Source organism: Nerophis lumbriciformis, linkage group LG11 (genome assembly GCF_033978685.3).
Source record: "Nerophis lumbriciformis linkage group LG11, RoL_Nlum_v2.1, whole genome shotgun sequence".
In the NCBI taxonomy this organism is placed as follows: domain Eukaryota; kingdom Metazoa; phylum Chordata; class Actinopteri; order Syngnathiformes; family Syngnathidae; genus Nerophis; species Nerophis lumbriciformis.
The window spans coordinates 15,681,766-15,698,263 of NC_084558.2; the positions used below are offsets into that span (position 1 = coordinate 15,681,766).

The 16,498-nt window shown below is 38.8% G+C and overlaps 1 protein-coding gene across 1 annotated transcript in view; it reads left to right on the plus strand.

Annotated features, from left to right (window-relative positions):
* The window catches only part of cacna1g (calcium channel, voltage-dependent, T type, alpha 1G subunit), a 329,783-nt gene that overhangs the window by 138,793 nt on the left and 174,492 nt on the right, over positions 1-16,498 (plus strand). Inside the window, exon 9 of the mRNA XM_061967247.2 lies at positions 14,964-15,115. Coding sequence (XP_061823231.2) covers positions 14,964-15,115 — 152 coding nt within the window. The remainder of the gene's footprint in view (positions 1-14,963; positions 15,116-16,498) is intronic.

The window sequence follows — 16,498 nt, forward strand, 5'->3', positions numbered from 1 at the left end:
TGTTGATAAATGTCTTTCGCTTTGCATAGTAAAGTATTGTAACTTGCACTTACAGATGTAGCGATGAACTGTAGTTACTGACAGTGGTTTTCTGAAGTGTTCCTGAGCCCATGTAGTGATATCCTGTACACACTGATGTCGCTTTTTGATGCAGTACCGCCTGAGGGATCGAAGGTCACGGGCATTTATTGTTACGTGCAGTGATTTCTCCAGATTTTCTGAACTTTTTGATGATATTACAGACCTTAGATCAGGCCTGGGCAATTATTTTGACTCAGGGGCCACATTTAGAGAAGAAAATGTGTCTGGGGGCCGGTATATCTATTTTTAGGAACACTAATACAAAACCTCACAATAATGTCTGATTGATTGTTAAAAACGTTATGACAGACCGCCTTAAAAAACGTAATGGAATTTTAAATTTTTCTATGAACGATAAAACACTGAATATTGACAAAATATATATGTCACACCCCCTTTCGATCAACATATTTTACAATCACATGGAACGCAACAAAAATACAACAAACAGTGAAATATGAACGCGAAGGGTACAAAATAAACCCATCTACAATCTGATACATCTGATATTTTCTGAATTTCCCCCAGGGATCAATAAAGTACTTTCTATTCTATTCTATTCTATTATATTCTATTCTATATATCACTAAGCTTTAGAACTTTGTTGTGAAAATCTCCTTCCGCGTCCGTGGAAACGCTTCCCACCGACACTGCTTGGTGCCTCGTCTGAGCTGCTGTGACGTAGATTACCATAGTAACTAATTAGATTACCATAGTAACCGGTATATCATCCATAAGCGCAGATTCCAACCATTGAAATACTTTGTATAGTTGAAGACTTACGTTCATTAGAAAACATCACTGCACATCATAATGGCAACTACACTATCCATCTTAAAGATCTAAAATAATTATCTGGGAATGTCCGGCGGGCCAGATTGAAAAGCTCAACGGGCCGCATGTGGCCCCCGGGCCTTAATTTGCCCAGGCCTGCCTTAGATGGTGAAATCCCTAAATTCCTTGCAATAGCTCGTTCAGAAACGTTGTTCTTAATCTGTTCGACAATTTGCTCACGCATTTGTGAATGACTGAGCATTTCATGGAAGCTGCTTTTATACCCAATCATGGCCCTCACCTGTGGGATTTTCCAAATAAGTGTTTGATGAGCATTCCTCAACTTTCTCAGTCTTTTTTGCCACTTGTGTAAGCTTTTTTTTAAACATGTTGCAGGCATCAAATTCCAAATGGGTTAATATTTGCGAAAAATAACAACATTTTCCAGTTCGAACGTTAAGTATCTTGTCTTTGCAGTGCATTCAATTGAATATAAGTTGAAAAGGATTTGCAAATCATTGTATTCTGTTTTTATTGACGATTTACACAACGTGCCAACTTCACTGGTTTTGGGTTTTGTACATGTTGTTTAGGGCCACAAAAAAACCTAGGGCCGGCCTTTGCCTGCATTACTCGGGTATGTAACTATACACTTCCGTACAACCAGCCCAATCAGCCAATAATCAACAGGGTGAGTGTATCCCTCTTTATTTCATGCTTTAAAAATTACTTCCTCCTGAGCAAGCACACCCACTTGATTAAACCGACACAGAATCACCAAGTGCTGCATCATTAACAGTCTGAGTGCGGCATTCCATTTGGATTATATCACATCAGATTAGGTGGTATTACATTAGCGCTAACCAGATTACACCATACCTCATCAAACACACTTTACCTCCTGATGCTCCCACAGCCTCTTTAGGCAGGAAACGACCATTCAGTGAGGCAATTAGTAAAGCAAGAGCATTGTCTCGCGAACACACTTGTAACACATGTAGCCATTAATCTCTCCCTTGCTGGTACTCACACGTCAGCGGCAATCATTGAATTAAGAAATGATTGTATAATGTTGACCGTGAAACACGGCACTGCAGGAATATGTCAGTTTTATTGTTTGTTCTCTTGCATGACGTCCGAGGCTGTGTGTACTACACAAGAGTGAACAATAGCAAAGCAGAAACAGTGGGGAGAAATATAAAACAACTTAATGATCATTCTCAGGGCCAGATTTCTGCTAGTCTAAGTCTCAGCTCATAAAAATGGTACTTCTGGTGCTGGCGTACTATCTATTAAAGCGTTGCACGTACAGTCGCGATCAAAAGTTTACATACACTTGTAAAGAGCATAATGTCATGGCTCTGTCCAATAATTTCTACAACTCTTATTTTTTTGTGATAGAGTGAGTGGAGCACATACTTGTTTGTCACAAAAAACATTCTACTGAAAATGTGACCAAATCTGCTAGGTCAAAAGTATACATAAAGCAAAAAGTTGCTGTATGTAAACAATACCCAGCAATATGTTTGGAGGACAAAAGGTGAGGCCTTTAATCTCAGGAACACCATTCATACCGTCAAGCTTGGTGGTGGTAGTATTATGCTCTGGGCCTGTTTGCTGCCAATTGAACTGGTCCTTTAAATGGGACAATGAAAAATTCTTCAGGACATCCTAAAATCATCAGCACGGAGGTTGGGTCTTGGGCGCAGTTGGGTGTTCCAACAGGACAATGACCCCAAACACACGTCAAAAGTGGTAAAGGAATGGCTAAATCAGGCAATATAAGGTTTCAGAATGGCCTTCCCAAAGTCTTGACTTAAACGTTTGGACAATGCTGAAGAAACAAGTCCATGTCAGAAAACCAACAGAGTTAGCTGAACTGCACCAATTTTGTCAAGAGGAGTGGTCAAAAAATAAACCAAAAGCTTGCCAGAAGCTTGTGGATGGCTACCAAAAGCGCCTTATTGCAGTGAAACTTGCCAAATGACATGTAACCAAATATTAACATTGCTGTATGTATACTTTTGACCCAGCAGAGTTGGCTTGCATGCAGGAATGTGGGTTTCAAATGTACTCAGTTGGTTTACATGTGGCTTGTTGATGATCCACATGGTAACTTTGGGGGGCACATCATTAAATATTCATGCTTTAGTTGAGAACATGAATATAAAAGAATGCAGACATCTCAGTCTGCCTGTACTTGATTCCCCTTTGAACTCCTGTCCTTATGAAGTATTTATGGCCGCCGCCCTGATCTGAATGGATTAAATAAAGCAGTCAGATAAATCAGATAAATGTGTCTGTGAACTTCACAGGGATTTAAAAGACAGACAGTGAGAAAGAGGTGAGATGAAACAGATATTGTTTGGTTTGCCCAAAAAAAACGGTTCAATGGCAGGAGCGAAAAGCCATGAATAAATATAATAATATATAACATTTTTATGTACCTCATAGTGGTTGTGACATTATGTACATCAATCACATGAGGCCATACTCATACCTAAACATAAATGGTCAAGATAAACACATACAGAAGGTCTTCTTACCACTTACACCAAATCCAATAATAACTGGCTACAACTCAAGTTGTCAGCTACTTGTTCCGTTAACTGTGGCTGTGGTAAACCACATATTTGCCGTCTGAGCTTGTCTGGCACAGTTCCCTCATATTTTAGTACGTCTAATCATTGTGTCTCGGGTCCACATCGCCTTACTCATGTCAAGGAATTGGAAGATGTTGCATGTTTATACTACAGTGATGTCTGTACTTAAACTAAAATGTCCTATTAAGAGCATCGCCATTACCTCTTGAATTTAATATCCAGTTGTTTTAAAATTTGCTGTCCTGGCACTTTGCAATTTAGCGTTGAAGATCAGGTTTGTCAAGGCATTTGCTTGCAAAAGACAAGACCACAAAGGGAATTAATGTTGTCGCTGATCACTAGTAAGTACCTTCTAAAACAGGGTTATTCACATTGTATGTTCTAGAACAGTGGTCCCTAACCACCGGTACCGGTCCGTGGATCGATTGGTACCGGGCCGCACAAGAAATCTAAAAAATTTTTTATTTTTTTTTCCTTTTTTTTATTTTTTTATTAAATCATCATAAAAAACACAAGATACACTTACAATTAGTGCACCAACCCAAAAAACCTCCCTCCTCCATTTATACTCATTTACACTCATTCGCACAAAAGGGTGGTTTCTTTCTGTTATTAATATTTCTGGTTCCTACATTATATATCAATATATATATTGTCCCTCGGTCCGTGGGACAAATTTTCAAGCGTTGACCAGTCCGCAGTTACAAAAAGGTTGGGGACCACTGTTCTAGAGACCCAATGTCCTCTACAGTGGACATTTTATGTTGGTCTATTTATTTTGTCAGAGTCACAGGAATGTTCTGCTGTTTTAAGGGCCGTTTGCAAAAAAGCTAGTCAAAAAGTATTTCTTTTGACAGCACTCTAGTGTTTTCTTTTATTCTAACTGAACTCGTGGGTCACATTTTTAATGGCCCAAATGATAGAAGAAGAGATGACCTATAATGGAATCTTGAGGAACACTGCTAGTATAAATAAAAAAGAGTTGAACAAAAGACTACTGCCTGCATCTGAAGTAAACATGCTACAGCAACACCTTAATTATACAAGTCACATTATAAAAGTGTTACTGCCAAAAAGTTAGAGGACTCAAGGGGATGCCTTGAGAAATGCCTCAGTTACGTGATTCACAGGTTTGGACCCCAGTGTTCTATGTTTGCTAGCAAAGTAAAAATGTCAATGCAAAGACCTGCTGATGTTACAGTGGTCCAAGTTCTTCTATAAAACACTGGCATTTTAGGCCCGGATAAGGTTATCCAGGGTAAATCCCACCTAACCTTATCCGTGTCCACACACAACAATACCACCGTTTAAGACCCCCACCCCCCTCCGTCCGCCGGCGCAACGCGACCTACTATCCATGTGCGGAAAATGCGCACGTCATAATCACCTCCAATGTTGCTTTGTGTGAAAGTTCTTAAATGTAACTTATCTGAACAATATCCAGTGTTGTGGTATTTCAATTAACTGGAATCCAGTGTGCTGTGGGGCCCTATTGTCGTGAATCACATCTGAGCCATCAAAAATTAATCACATCTTTATTAGACATGTAAACAATGTGACATAACATTTTACATCAATCAAACTAGGAATCTAGATATCTGGTCAGGACACTCCTCACTATTTTGCCTTCACCTTCATTGTCCATTCGTTTTTGGTGACTTTATATACTCTGGACCTAGACGTTGAGTCCGCTACATACATGGCGGACAATAACTGATACAGTCTGCTATGCCAATCCAAAAGCATTCACTGTTTTCCATAGTTTTCCTTCGTCTTCCCTCGACAGCCAGGTAATACAAATCACACGCTACCTTTTTTATCACATCCACGGGAGCTCGCATTCTTGTTGTCTCTCCTTAGACAAATGGACAAAGTTCTGCGCTATGTAGAATCACAGCTGACATTCAAAAGCCAAATAGCTGCAATCGCTTTCTCTTAAGGTATTCATGTGTGATTTCCACAAGCGTCTGTACAGATGGAAGGAGAAACACAGGCATGTCTGGATGACTCGCTTACATATTTCCAGAGGTTAGCTCCGAGCTACGAAACCGCTTAATTATGAAGCTGGCTGTGGCGCGTTCTTTCTGACATCACTTCCTGTGTGGGGCGCAGTCTTTCTGGCGTCACTTCCTCTCTGAACTCACTTTGTAAACAATCAACGAGTCCATACAAAGCTAAGTGCCGGAAAATCAAGAAATACACGGCTGAGTTACCCGTGTAAAAATTTGTCCGAAGAGGGGGACCTTAAACGCTGGTTTAGTGTGACTGAAACGGGGCTTAGGCTAAATATTAATTCGTTTAAGGGTTTGCTGAGAGCATGACGTCACACTTGCTTCGCGCTGCTGCTCCAGTTGGACTTTCTCTCCTTAAAAACCGCCACTGTCCTTTTAACATCTGCACATTTTGTAGATCCCTGTCCACGGGTGTATCTGGGATATACAAAAGTACTTAGGTTCCGTCCACATCACAGACATGCTGACTATGCTCCAGACAATCGAGAAAGCTCGGAGACGAAAGTGTTTGCACGGGAGGTATAACCTGTTGGAATTGGGCCGGTTGTCAGCATAGAATTGACAATATAAGTTAAAAATAGCGTCAGACTTTTGACTTCTTCTGGAGACGACAATACATTACATTACTTTTATTTGTTTTCACGTAAAAACACTTTTTTTCAAGTATGGCAGTTATGATTTTGCTGTGGCTGTGCGCCACCATCAGTTACATTAAGGGGAAGCCCTGAATTACTTTGACACATATTATTTACTGTTTTTTGTGGGCCACAATAAACGATTGGGCGAGCCAGATCTAGCCTTTGGGCCTTGAGCTTGATACTTCTGGTATTGGGGTTTATAAACAAAAGTATTCAAAAAAATATGGACACCTAACCATTCTTTTCTCAATTCAGGTGATGTATTTAGTTGTGAGAAGCGTTCAAATGAACAAATGGGGTTGTTTCTGAAGGACTAAAAGTGATGGTGCAATATTAGGCATTAGTAATGTCAGTCTCTTTTTGTGCCCCGGGCGCCATTTTTGCATTCACGTCTTTAGGGAGTGATGACTAAATACTCTGCAATGTCTTGTCATTGCAAACTTTTGCTTGGTCAAACACTCACACTAAACTTTTGCAAACTTTGATAGTGGGCTGGTTTAAGTGCATTTAAGTGCCATGTTTACCTTAAAACTGTACGAATAAGACACATGTGGTGTTACAGGAGAATAAATTGACAGACTTGTGTCATCATGGAAATGTTTTTGATGAAATGATGTTAATCTTCATAATTTTTGTCTGTGTGTCCATACTGTGTTGGCAATGGCAGACCACCAGAACAGACTACACTACTCTGTGATTACATTACATTGCATTACGTGGGAATACATATACAGTGCTGTACACTGGGAGCCTCATATACTAAGGATAAAAAAAAGCTTAGACTAAACAGTGCATGCAAACTATAACATAATGTGTACTGTCAGTGGGGGTAGTGCGTGTTATTTACTAAGACTAAGTGTACAACTGGCGCAGACCGCCTTATTTAGAACAGGTTTTTGCGTGTACACTGCAAAAACTGAAATCTAAGTAAGATTAAATATCTCAAATAAGGGTGATATTTGCTTATTTTCTGTCTGATAAGATAATTCTTCTCACTAAGCAGATTTCATGTTAGAGTGTTTTACTTGTTTTAAGGGTTTTGGTCCTAAATTATCTCAGTAAGATATCACAGCTTGTTGCTGAGATTTTATGACCTATATTGAGTAAAACATGCTTGAAACTAGAATATCAACTTTTGCAAAGCTGTGTCATTAACACTCACAAGTATAAAACTACTTTGTTAAAGTAATAATTTCTTACTTCAAGCATGAAGAAAAAAAATCATGATGCCGAGCGCATATCATTATGTCAAGATAATGGCACTAGCAATTGCTTCATTTAAGAATATTTTTCAACATATTGAGCAAAAAGGTCCCTTTTTTTTCTACCAAGAAAAGTGCACTTGTTATTAGTGAGAATATTCTTATTTAAGGTATTTTTGGGTTCATTGAGGTTAGCCAATTTTACTTGTTTTGGAAAGTCTTGACAAGCCAAATTTTCTTGTTCTATTGGCAGATCATTTTGCTTAGTTCAAATAAAATACCCCTAATTTAAAAAAAAAAAAATCTTGTTTTTGAACACTGACTTTTTGCAGTGTACTATGCGTCTGTGGCCATGGAGACACTCATTTACTGAACATTTATGTTATCATGCTGCTACTTGTGGTTTTTTGTTTATGTTTTAAAACATGCAGCAAAACATTATTTACAAATGTTGCATAAGTCCTGAAAATGTGAAATCAAACCATGCAGGAATTGCAGAGATATGTATTAAACAATCTTGCCTTTCTTTGTACTTCCTCCAAACGGTCCGTTTGGAATGTGTCTATCCTGTGACGTTTGCGGATATCTCTATACATGGTAAACGCTTACCCAATGGTCTTTGCGTGAGTACGCCATTTTATTAAATGTTCCTGCCTTCATAGTCCAAACAACAAAGTGCAATGGAGGAGACAATGAAACGGTAGGTAATAACAGTAGGCTAGAAATGTGACAACGATACGTTAGCAATGTTAGCTCGAAATTGTTGTGTAACTAGCTTTGCCTTCTAATGTAAGACAACATCGTCACTGTCCTCCGGCAAAATAAATAATTATTTTAATACAACTACTTTTATTTGGATCAGTGCCTACTGTGTTTGGCAATGGACGAGTAAGTTATATAATCTGTTATTACATTTGTGATGAAGCTCAAAGCTTAGTTTATAGCCTCAAGTTTAACTTAAGCCAGCCTATTGTTTCAACCTGTACGTCAGCCGGGCTTCCTTCCTTGTTTTCGTCCGCTCGCCTTTTCGCCTCCTTCCTTAGTGCCGACAACAAACCACGGTGAGCCGCTGATATCGTTATATCATCTGAGTTGTTGTGTTGTGGTGAAAGTCACTCGAAATGATGGCTGGTGGCGTTCTCCAAAGTCCATACTGCACACTAAAAGCATTTTTTTTTTTTTTTTTTAATCAGTCCCTTAAGTCATCTAGCAGCTATACAATTATCAAGTGATATTGCTGAATAAACAATATGTGTATTATTTTCTGACAGTCTAAATACTGTATGTTGACACAAAAATGTAGGACTGAGGATTCTCCGTCCATTGTCTGTCTGTGCTGTGCGATATCCTCCTTTCTCACCGTAACTGTGCCAGTTTGAACATACTTTTCAGATGTACTAAATAAGGATGCCAAGTAGCTCTCACAGAGCAGTATATAATCCTCGATAAATCACATAGTGTGTGCCGATTGATTAGTATTGTGGGTGTTTTATCAGCATATATTCTGTATGTACATGAAGGCAGACAGACACGCTAAATCGACTGCACTCCTTATCTTGCTCACTTAAGAGCTGCAATCCTCTGCGCACAAACTTATATCACCTTTGCGTGTGCTATCAAGTTTGCACGTGTTTTAGTACACGCAAACCTTTAGTAGATCAGGCCCTTACTGTATGTAGCTGGATGGGGAACAAACCGATAACATGCAGTAGATCATCTTTTCAACACCTTCCATCCTGGGCAATGTGTGCAAATGACACCATGTTTGAGTTGTGTAAACTGTTTATTGGATAGGTATGAAAGGCTTTGTGGAGCTTGTCTAGGATGTTTCCCAGTCCACAGACAGCATTCAGCTCTTTTCTCCTCTGCCATAATAGCCAAAACTGGCAATAGAGGTCTGATTTACATATTTTGTCGTGGTTGGACGTGCCTCGCCTTTTATCGTTTGGCTCTTTGTCTTTTCTGTCTGCTTGTTGTTGCTGGCTTTTTTTTTTGTAATCCTATAAAACACATACAATATGTGCCAGTTGTTTGATCCCGATGTGAGCGGCAGCTCAATTCTCCGATGAGCACCAAGCAGACGTCTCTGACACATTTTGCTGCAGCTTTGTGATTGGCCTACGTGTCTGTCCTGCTGTGCATACAAGGTTGAGTGAGTGCTATCCTGAGCAAGAAAAAGACACACTTGTATTGTTCAATTGTTATTTATGTCCTTCCACATCATATTATCAATGTACAGTCGCTATCAAAAGTTTACATACACTTGTAAAGAACACAATGTCATGGCTGTCTTGAGTTTCCAATACTTTCTACAACTCTTATTTTTTTGTGATAGAGTGATTGGAGCACATACTTGTTGGTCACAAAAAACATTCATGAAGTTTGGTTCTTTTATGAATTTATTATGGGTCTACTGAAAATGTGACCAAATCTGCTGGGTCAAAAGTATACATACAGCAATGTTAATATTTGCTTACATGTCCCTTGGCAAGTTTCACTGCAATAAGGCGCTTTTGGTAGCCATCCACAAGCTTCTGTTTGAATTGTTGACCACTCCTCTTGACACAATTGGTGCAGTTCAGCTAAATGTGTTGGTTTTCTGACATGGACTTGTTTCTTCAGCATTGTCCACACGTTTAAGTCAGGACTTTGGGAAGGCCATTCTAAAACCTTAATTCTAGCCTGATTTAGCCATTCCTTTACCACTTTTGACGTGTGTTTGGGGTCATTGTCTTGTTGTAACACCCAACTGCGCCCAAGACCCAACCTTCCGGGCTGATAATTTTAGGTTGTCCTGAAGAATTTGGAAGTAATCCTCCTTTTTCATTGTCCCATTTAAAGCAACAGTTCCATTGGCAGCAAAACAGGCCCAGATCATAATATTACCACCACCATGCTTGACATTGGGCATGATGTTCCTGGGATTAAAGGCCTCACCTTTTCTCATCCAAATATATTGCTGGGTATTGTGTCCAAACAGCTCAATTGTTTCATCTGAAATCACATGGACAAAGATAAGACCTTCTGAAGGAGAGTTCTGTGTTCCAACAGGACAATGACTCCAAACACACGTCAAAAGTGGTAAAGTAATGCTAAATCAACCTATAATTAAGGTTTTAGAATGGCCTTACCAAAGTCCTGAATTAAATGTGTGCACGATGCTGAAGAAACAAGTCAATGTCAGAAAACCAACAAATTTAGCTGAACTGCACCAATTTTGGCATAAGGAGTGGTCAAAAATTCTACCAGACGCTTGCCAGAAGCTTGTGGATGGCAAACAAAAGAGCCTTATTGCAGTCAAACTTGCCAAGGGACATGTAACCAAATATTAACATTGCTGTATGTATACTTTTGACCCAGCAGATTTGGTCACATTTTCAGTAGAGCCATTATAAATCCGTAAAAGAACCAAACTTCATGAATGTTTTTTGTGACCAACAAGTATGTGCTCCAATCACTGTATCACAAAAAAATAAGAGTTGTACAAATTATTGAAAACTTAAGACAGCCATGACATTATGTTCTTTACAAGTGTATGTAAACTTTTGATTGCGACTGTACATTACGTGCATATTCAGGATATGACTTAGGCCTCATTTACACTAAGGTTATCCAGGGTAAATCACACCTGAGCTTATCCTGTCCACACACAACAATGCCACCGTTTAAGACCCCCTCCCCCTCTGTCCGCCAGCGCAACAGGACCTAGTACGCATGCGCGGAAAATGTACACGTCATAGTCATCTCCAGTGTTGCTTTGTGTGCAAGTTCTTACATTTAACTTATCTGAACAATATCCAGTGTTGTGGTATTTCAATTAACTGGAATCCAGTGTGCTGTGGGGCCCTATTGTAGTGAATCACACCTGAGCCATCATAAATTAATCACGTCTTTATTTGACACGTAAACAATGTGATAAAAAACATTTTACATCAATCAAACTGGGGATCTAGATATCTGGTCAGGACACTCCTCACTCTTTTGCCTTCACCTTCATTGTCCATTCCTTTTTGTTGACTTTATATACTCTGGACCTGGACGTTGAGTCTGCGACATACATAGCAGACAATAACTGATATAGTCTGCTTTGCCAGTCAAAAAGCATTCGCCATTTTCCGTAGTTAGTTTTCCCTCGACAGCCAGGTAATACAAACACACGCTACCTTTTTTATCACATCCACGGTAGCTCGCATTCTCGTTAACTCTCCTTTGACAAATGGACAAAGTTTTTCGTGCATTGGAAAGTTATCTTGCCGTCTGAGAAGTGTTGTATCCGAAATAGCTGCAATCACTTTCTCTTAAGGTATTCATGTGTGATTTCTGTACATGTAGAAGAAAGAGAAACACGGGCATGTCTGGTTGACTCGCCTCCATATTTCCAGCTGTTAGCTCCGAGTTACGATACTGCTTTATTATGAAGCTGGCTGTGGCCTGTTCTTTCTGACATCACTTCCTGTGTGGGCGTGTTCTTTCTGGCGTCACTTCCTCTCCGAACTCACTTTGGAAACGATCAATGAGTCCATACAAAAGCTAAGTGCCGGAAATTCAGGAAATACAAGGCTGACTTACCCGTGTAAAAATTTGTCCGAGGAGGGGGACCTTAAACGCTGGTTTAATGTGACTGAAACGGGGCTTAGGCTAAATACTTATTTGTTTGAGGGGTAAAACGACTTAGTAAAGACTTGGCCTTAGTGGTGACTGCATTAGGGACATGTTAGCAGGGGGAAGTGTCCTTCTTGTGATGGTAATGCAAAAGCAAGAGCACAATTGTGCAGGGCCGAAGCAACACAACTGGAAATGGTCTAAGTTAAAATTAGCAAATGTAACTATCCATGGCACTGAAGTGTGCTGTCCCTGACTGTACTTTCCAGAACTTTACATTCATCTGATTGACTAATATGTCGAAAATAATAAATGAATGAATGCTAATACTACTGTACAACTATTTGTAATTGTACCTGCAGCTCATTGCATACAGTCAATCTCACGACCAGTTGAAATTTCCGGCAAGTCGGTTGTAAATCTATGTCAAGAGTAGCCAAGGTATCCCATTATAATGCATTTCCAAATGTGACAATTTGCCACTGTGTGACTTGCGTTGTGGAGATATTGGAGCCCTTTACCACTTTTTCATTGGCCTATACGCAATTTTTATTTGAACTCTGCCTGGCAGCAAGTCATGGTTATGTGTCATCACCTGACATTTCAGTTCTGACTGTATGTATTGTTTTTTCCTATGTTCCTGTCCAGCGCTCTTACTTTTAGTTTCCACTAACTGTTCTGCCACTGAGCGCTGATTGTACTCATCTGCCTCTGATCACTAATTAGAAGGGTTTGTATGCCAGCCTCACTTCTGAGTCAAGGCTGGATCATTGCTTGCATTTGTTTCATGTGCACTTCCCTGCTGCACTATTACTTTGTGTTTTTGACATTAAATGTATGTTTACCTGCGCTACGCCTGCCATCTCCCCATCTAGGGGTTCCAGACCGTCAGAACGTAACAGTAATGGTTTATGGTTATATTTTTAATGTATTTGTATGAAAGCAGTTACAACACATATTTCCATTTTTTTCATTACATATCCAAAGAAGATTAGGAAAAAGCTGACATTATTTAATCCTATCGCTTTTTCATTTAACAGCAATATGTTACACTTTTGTTTGTTTGTTTATTTCATGTGCACAATTTGTGACACAAACACATGTATAGGTTGTGATTCACATAATGAGATGAGTAACATTATCCAATTAATATAAAGATGTTTGTTAGACAAGTGGTCTCAAAAAGGTGACACAGAACAGGTATCTACCTTTAATTGAATCTACAGTTAAACTGAAACTAAAACTTTAAGTACATTTACAGATTTTCCACGGGTCATTAAAAGGCATTTAAAGTCAATAAAAAGATTTTGCGAAAATTCAAGCCTTAAATGGCATTAAAAAGTCTATTAATTAAAGTTGATGACAAGCGGCATTCCCTTTTTTTTATACAATTGTAGGCCTGGACTGACAGTCAGTAAGTCAATATATTTAACAATAAATGAAAATAAACTCAGTTTTTGCTGTTATTGCTAAATTGCTACGTCTTGATCTCTGGCTTTCCAACTGGATAAAAGAGGTCTCACTCTGCGCATCGCTCTCAGCACCAAAGCACAATTATTTGACAGTAGAATTACAAGAACACACTGATTGTCAGTCATCCACAATATTTGTTTCTGCATAAGCAAGTGTGACCTTGCAATTCTCTTCTACAGATTTTCCTGTGTGTAGCAGTGGTAGCAATATGTACTTTAATGACGGAGCTAATCATTTTGACAGAGCAGTCACTTTAAATGTGCACATTGCTTTGAAACCGTTGGAAGAGACGTACACAAAGGTGGGTTGTGTGAACCCCAGAAATGATGTCGTAACAAGCTAACCAAAAACATCTCTTTATTTCAACAACAATATGATGCATACAATTCAAACAATCAAAACATACAAATAAACATGTCTCTAAACATTTTTTGCAAAATATGCACAATTATTTTTTCTTTATACTTCTCAAACAGTAATTAAGCAATTGAAACAAAAATACCATAAGGGAATAATACACCAAATCAAGCATGTGCAAGGCATAACCAAAGAAAAATATAAAAATAAATATATAAAAGCATAATATTGTGTTTTTTTGTTTTCTTTGATTGAAATTGTCTTTATAATGTCTTTTAGGTTGCAGGAAGTTTTCATGACCTTGTTTTTCTTTGTCATTATTAGTAAACGCTGACGCAAAGCTACTTTTTTTTTTTTTTGGACGTGCACGTAAAGATATACACATAGACAATACATATATACATATACGCATGCATACATACACATGGGCATTATTTTTTTAAGTGGCATTAAAAAGAGCATTAAAAAGCATTAAACTAGATGTACCTGTAGAAACCCCAATTTACAACTTATCTTTGACATTGTATTGCTTTTAGTGTGATAGGTATTTCTTTATATTGCATGTTTGAGATTTTACATTTTCCTGTATGTTTAATGGATGTGGGCAGCACGTTGGACAGGGGTTAGTGCGTCTGCCTCACAATACGAAGGTCCTGAGTAGTCCAGTAGTTCAATCCCAGCCTCGGGATCTTTCTGTGTGGAGTTTGCATGTTCTCCCCGTGACTGCGTGGGTTCCCTCCGGGTACTCCGGCTTCCTCCCACCTCCAAAGACATGCACCTGGGGATAGGTTGATTGGCAACACTAAATTGGCCCTAGTGTGTGAATGTGAGTTTGAATGTTGTCTGTCTATCTGTGTTGGCCCTGCGATGAGGTGGCGACTTGTCCAGAGTGTACCCCGCCTTCCGCCCGCAACCCCGAAGGGAATAAGCGGTAGAAAATGGATGGATGGATGGATGTTTAATGGATGTTGTGATCTTGTTGGCTGCAAAACAAGTGTTTACCTTCGAGTACCAATAAACTAATAACTAAAACTAATAACTAAAATAATGTGTCCAATTTGATGTTATAAAAGTTGCTTCATCTGTTTCCAAATTGTATGAATTTTGATGCATTAATTTTTTGAGGTACCAATAAGCACAACACACAGCACGAGAGAGAGGCAGCAAGAATGAAGTATATCTAATGACGTACTAATAACTCCACGTTTTTTATCCCTCCAGCCTGATGAACTGACCAATGCCTTGGAGATCAGCAACATTGTGTTCACTAGCCTATTCTCCCTCGAGATGCTGTTGAAGGTTTTGGTCTATGGGCCTTTTGGGTACATCAAGAACCCCTACAATATATTTGACGGCATCATTGTGGTCATCAGGTAGGTGGAGCCCTCATCTGTCCTTGTGTGTTAAGTATGAAGCTTTACTGCTTATTGCCACCTGTGAACTAAATTGAAAAAAATCTACCCAAAAATAGTTTAGTGGATATTGGCAAACGTTTGCACTCTTGTAGTGTGATTATTGTATAACCAAAGTATATTGTTGTAATAAAGCCTGCAGCACATAACTTACAAGTCTTAAGGAACTCTCTAATCGGCACAGTGATGAAGAACCGTTATGGAATACTTTACTAAATATAGTGATGATGGAACCTATTGCATAACATCAACATACTGAACAAACTTGGTGGACAAACCTGCTTTGTTGTACAATAAATTATATGCAGTGGTGCCCCACTTTTCGCATAGTTCGGATTGTGACGAGAATATAAATAAAGTTGGTATGGTATGGTATGGTAATATTCACCAAAAGTTTGTCACTGGCTTTCATATACCATCTCGGTATCCTGGTTAGTTTGCCCCCGTGTCATCATCGCGCAGAATCGAGTGCCAAAAACAAACAATTCCATACAATTGTGAATTGGTCTCTGTGCTTTTCTTATTGAGTATGGCCGCAAAATAAGCCAAAGAAAGTTGCAAGTGCTAGTACTTTGATAAAGAAGGTGGGAAACACTATTGAATTGAAGAAATACCTTACAGAACAGTATGTAACCCTCTCCGCTAATCACCGTCTTTGCCAACCAAGTGATGTTAAATTTGTATTTATGCATTTTATTCATAATTTATGTGTATTTCACATTGTTTTATGTAGCAATTATTTTAATTTATGTTTCTGGGTATCTAAAACGTATTACTGTACTTGGATTTGCGTAATTTCTTATGCAAGCAAAAATTGTGTCGGTTTTTGTATGGTTCTAACATGTTGAAACAGATTACTAATAAAAAGGTGTTACTGTAAATCATTCATTGCACAAAAACACAATTATTCATTAAAACTATTAAACCGCCTAATAATATAGTATCATATTATTTTTTAAGCATCTTGACCAATGTTCCCTCTAAGGTGCGCACCACTCCTCTTGTGTCCTCTGCGCACAGCAAATCTATGCCGCTCACAATATAACATCCGACCAAAACTCTAAACAAAATAAACACATAATTTATTCTGTAAGATTTTGCAGTGCAATTATGTGAGTGACATGTGACAACAACAGAAAAAACAATGTTTGTCAAGACTGTTGAATCATTGTAACGTCTGTTGAGACACTTTAAGGAGGAATAGGAGCTACACTACACTGCACAACTTTATTGAGCAAAACTATTTATTGTCGGCCGTAACCACGCCAACTAACGATGAACTACTATGTAGCAATACTGGTCATTTGTGCCGTATAAACCGCGCCAAAACCAACTCTCTGTCAT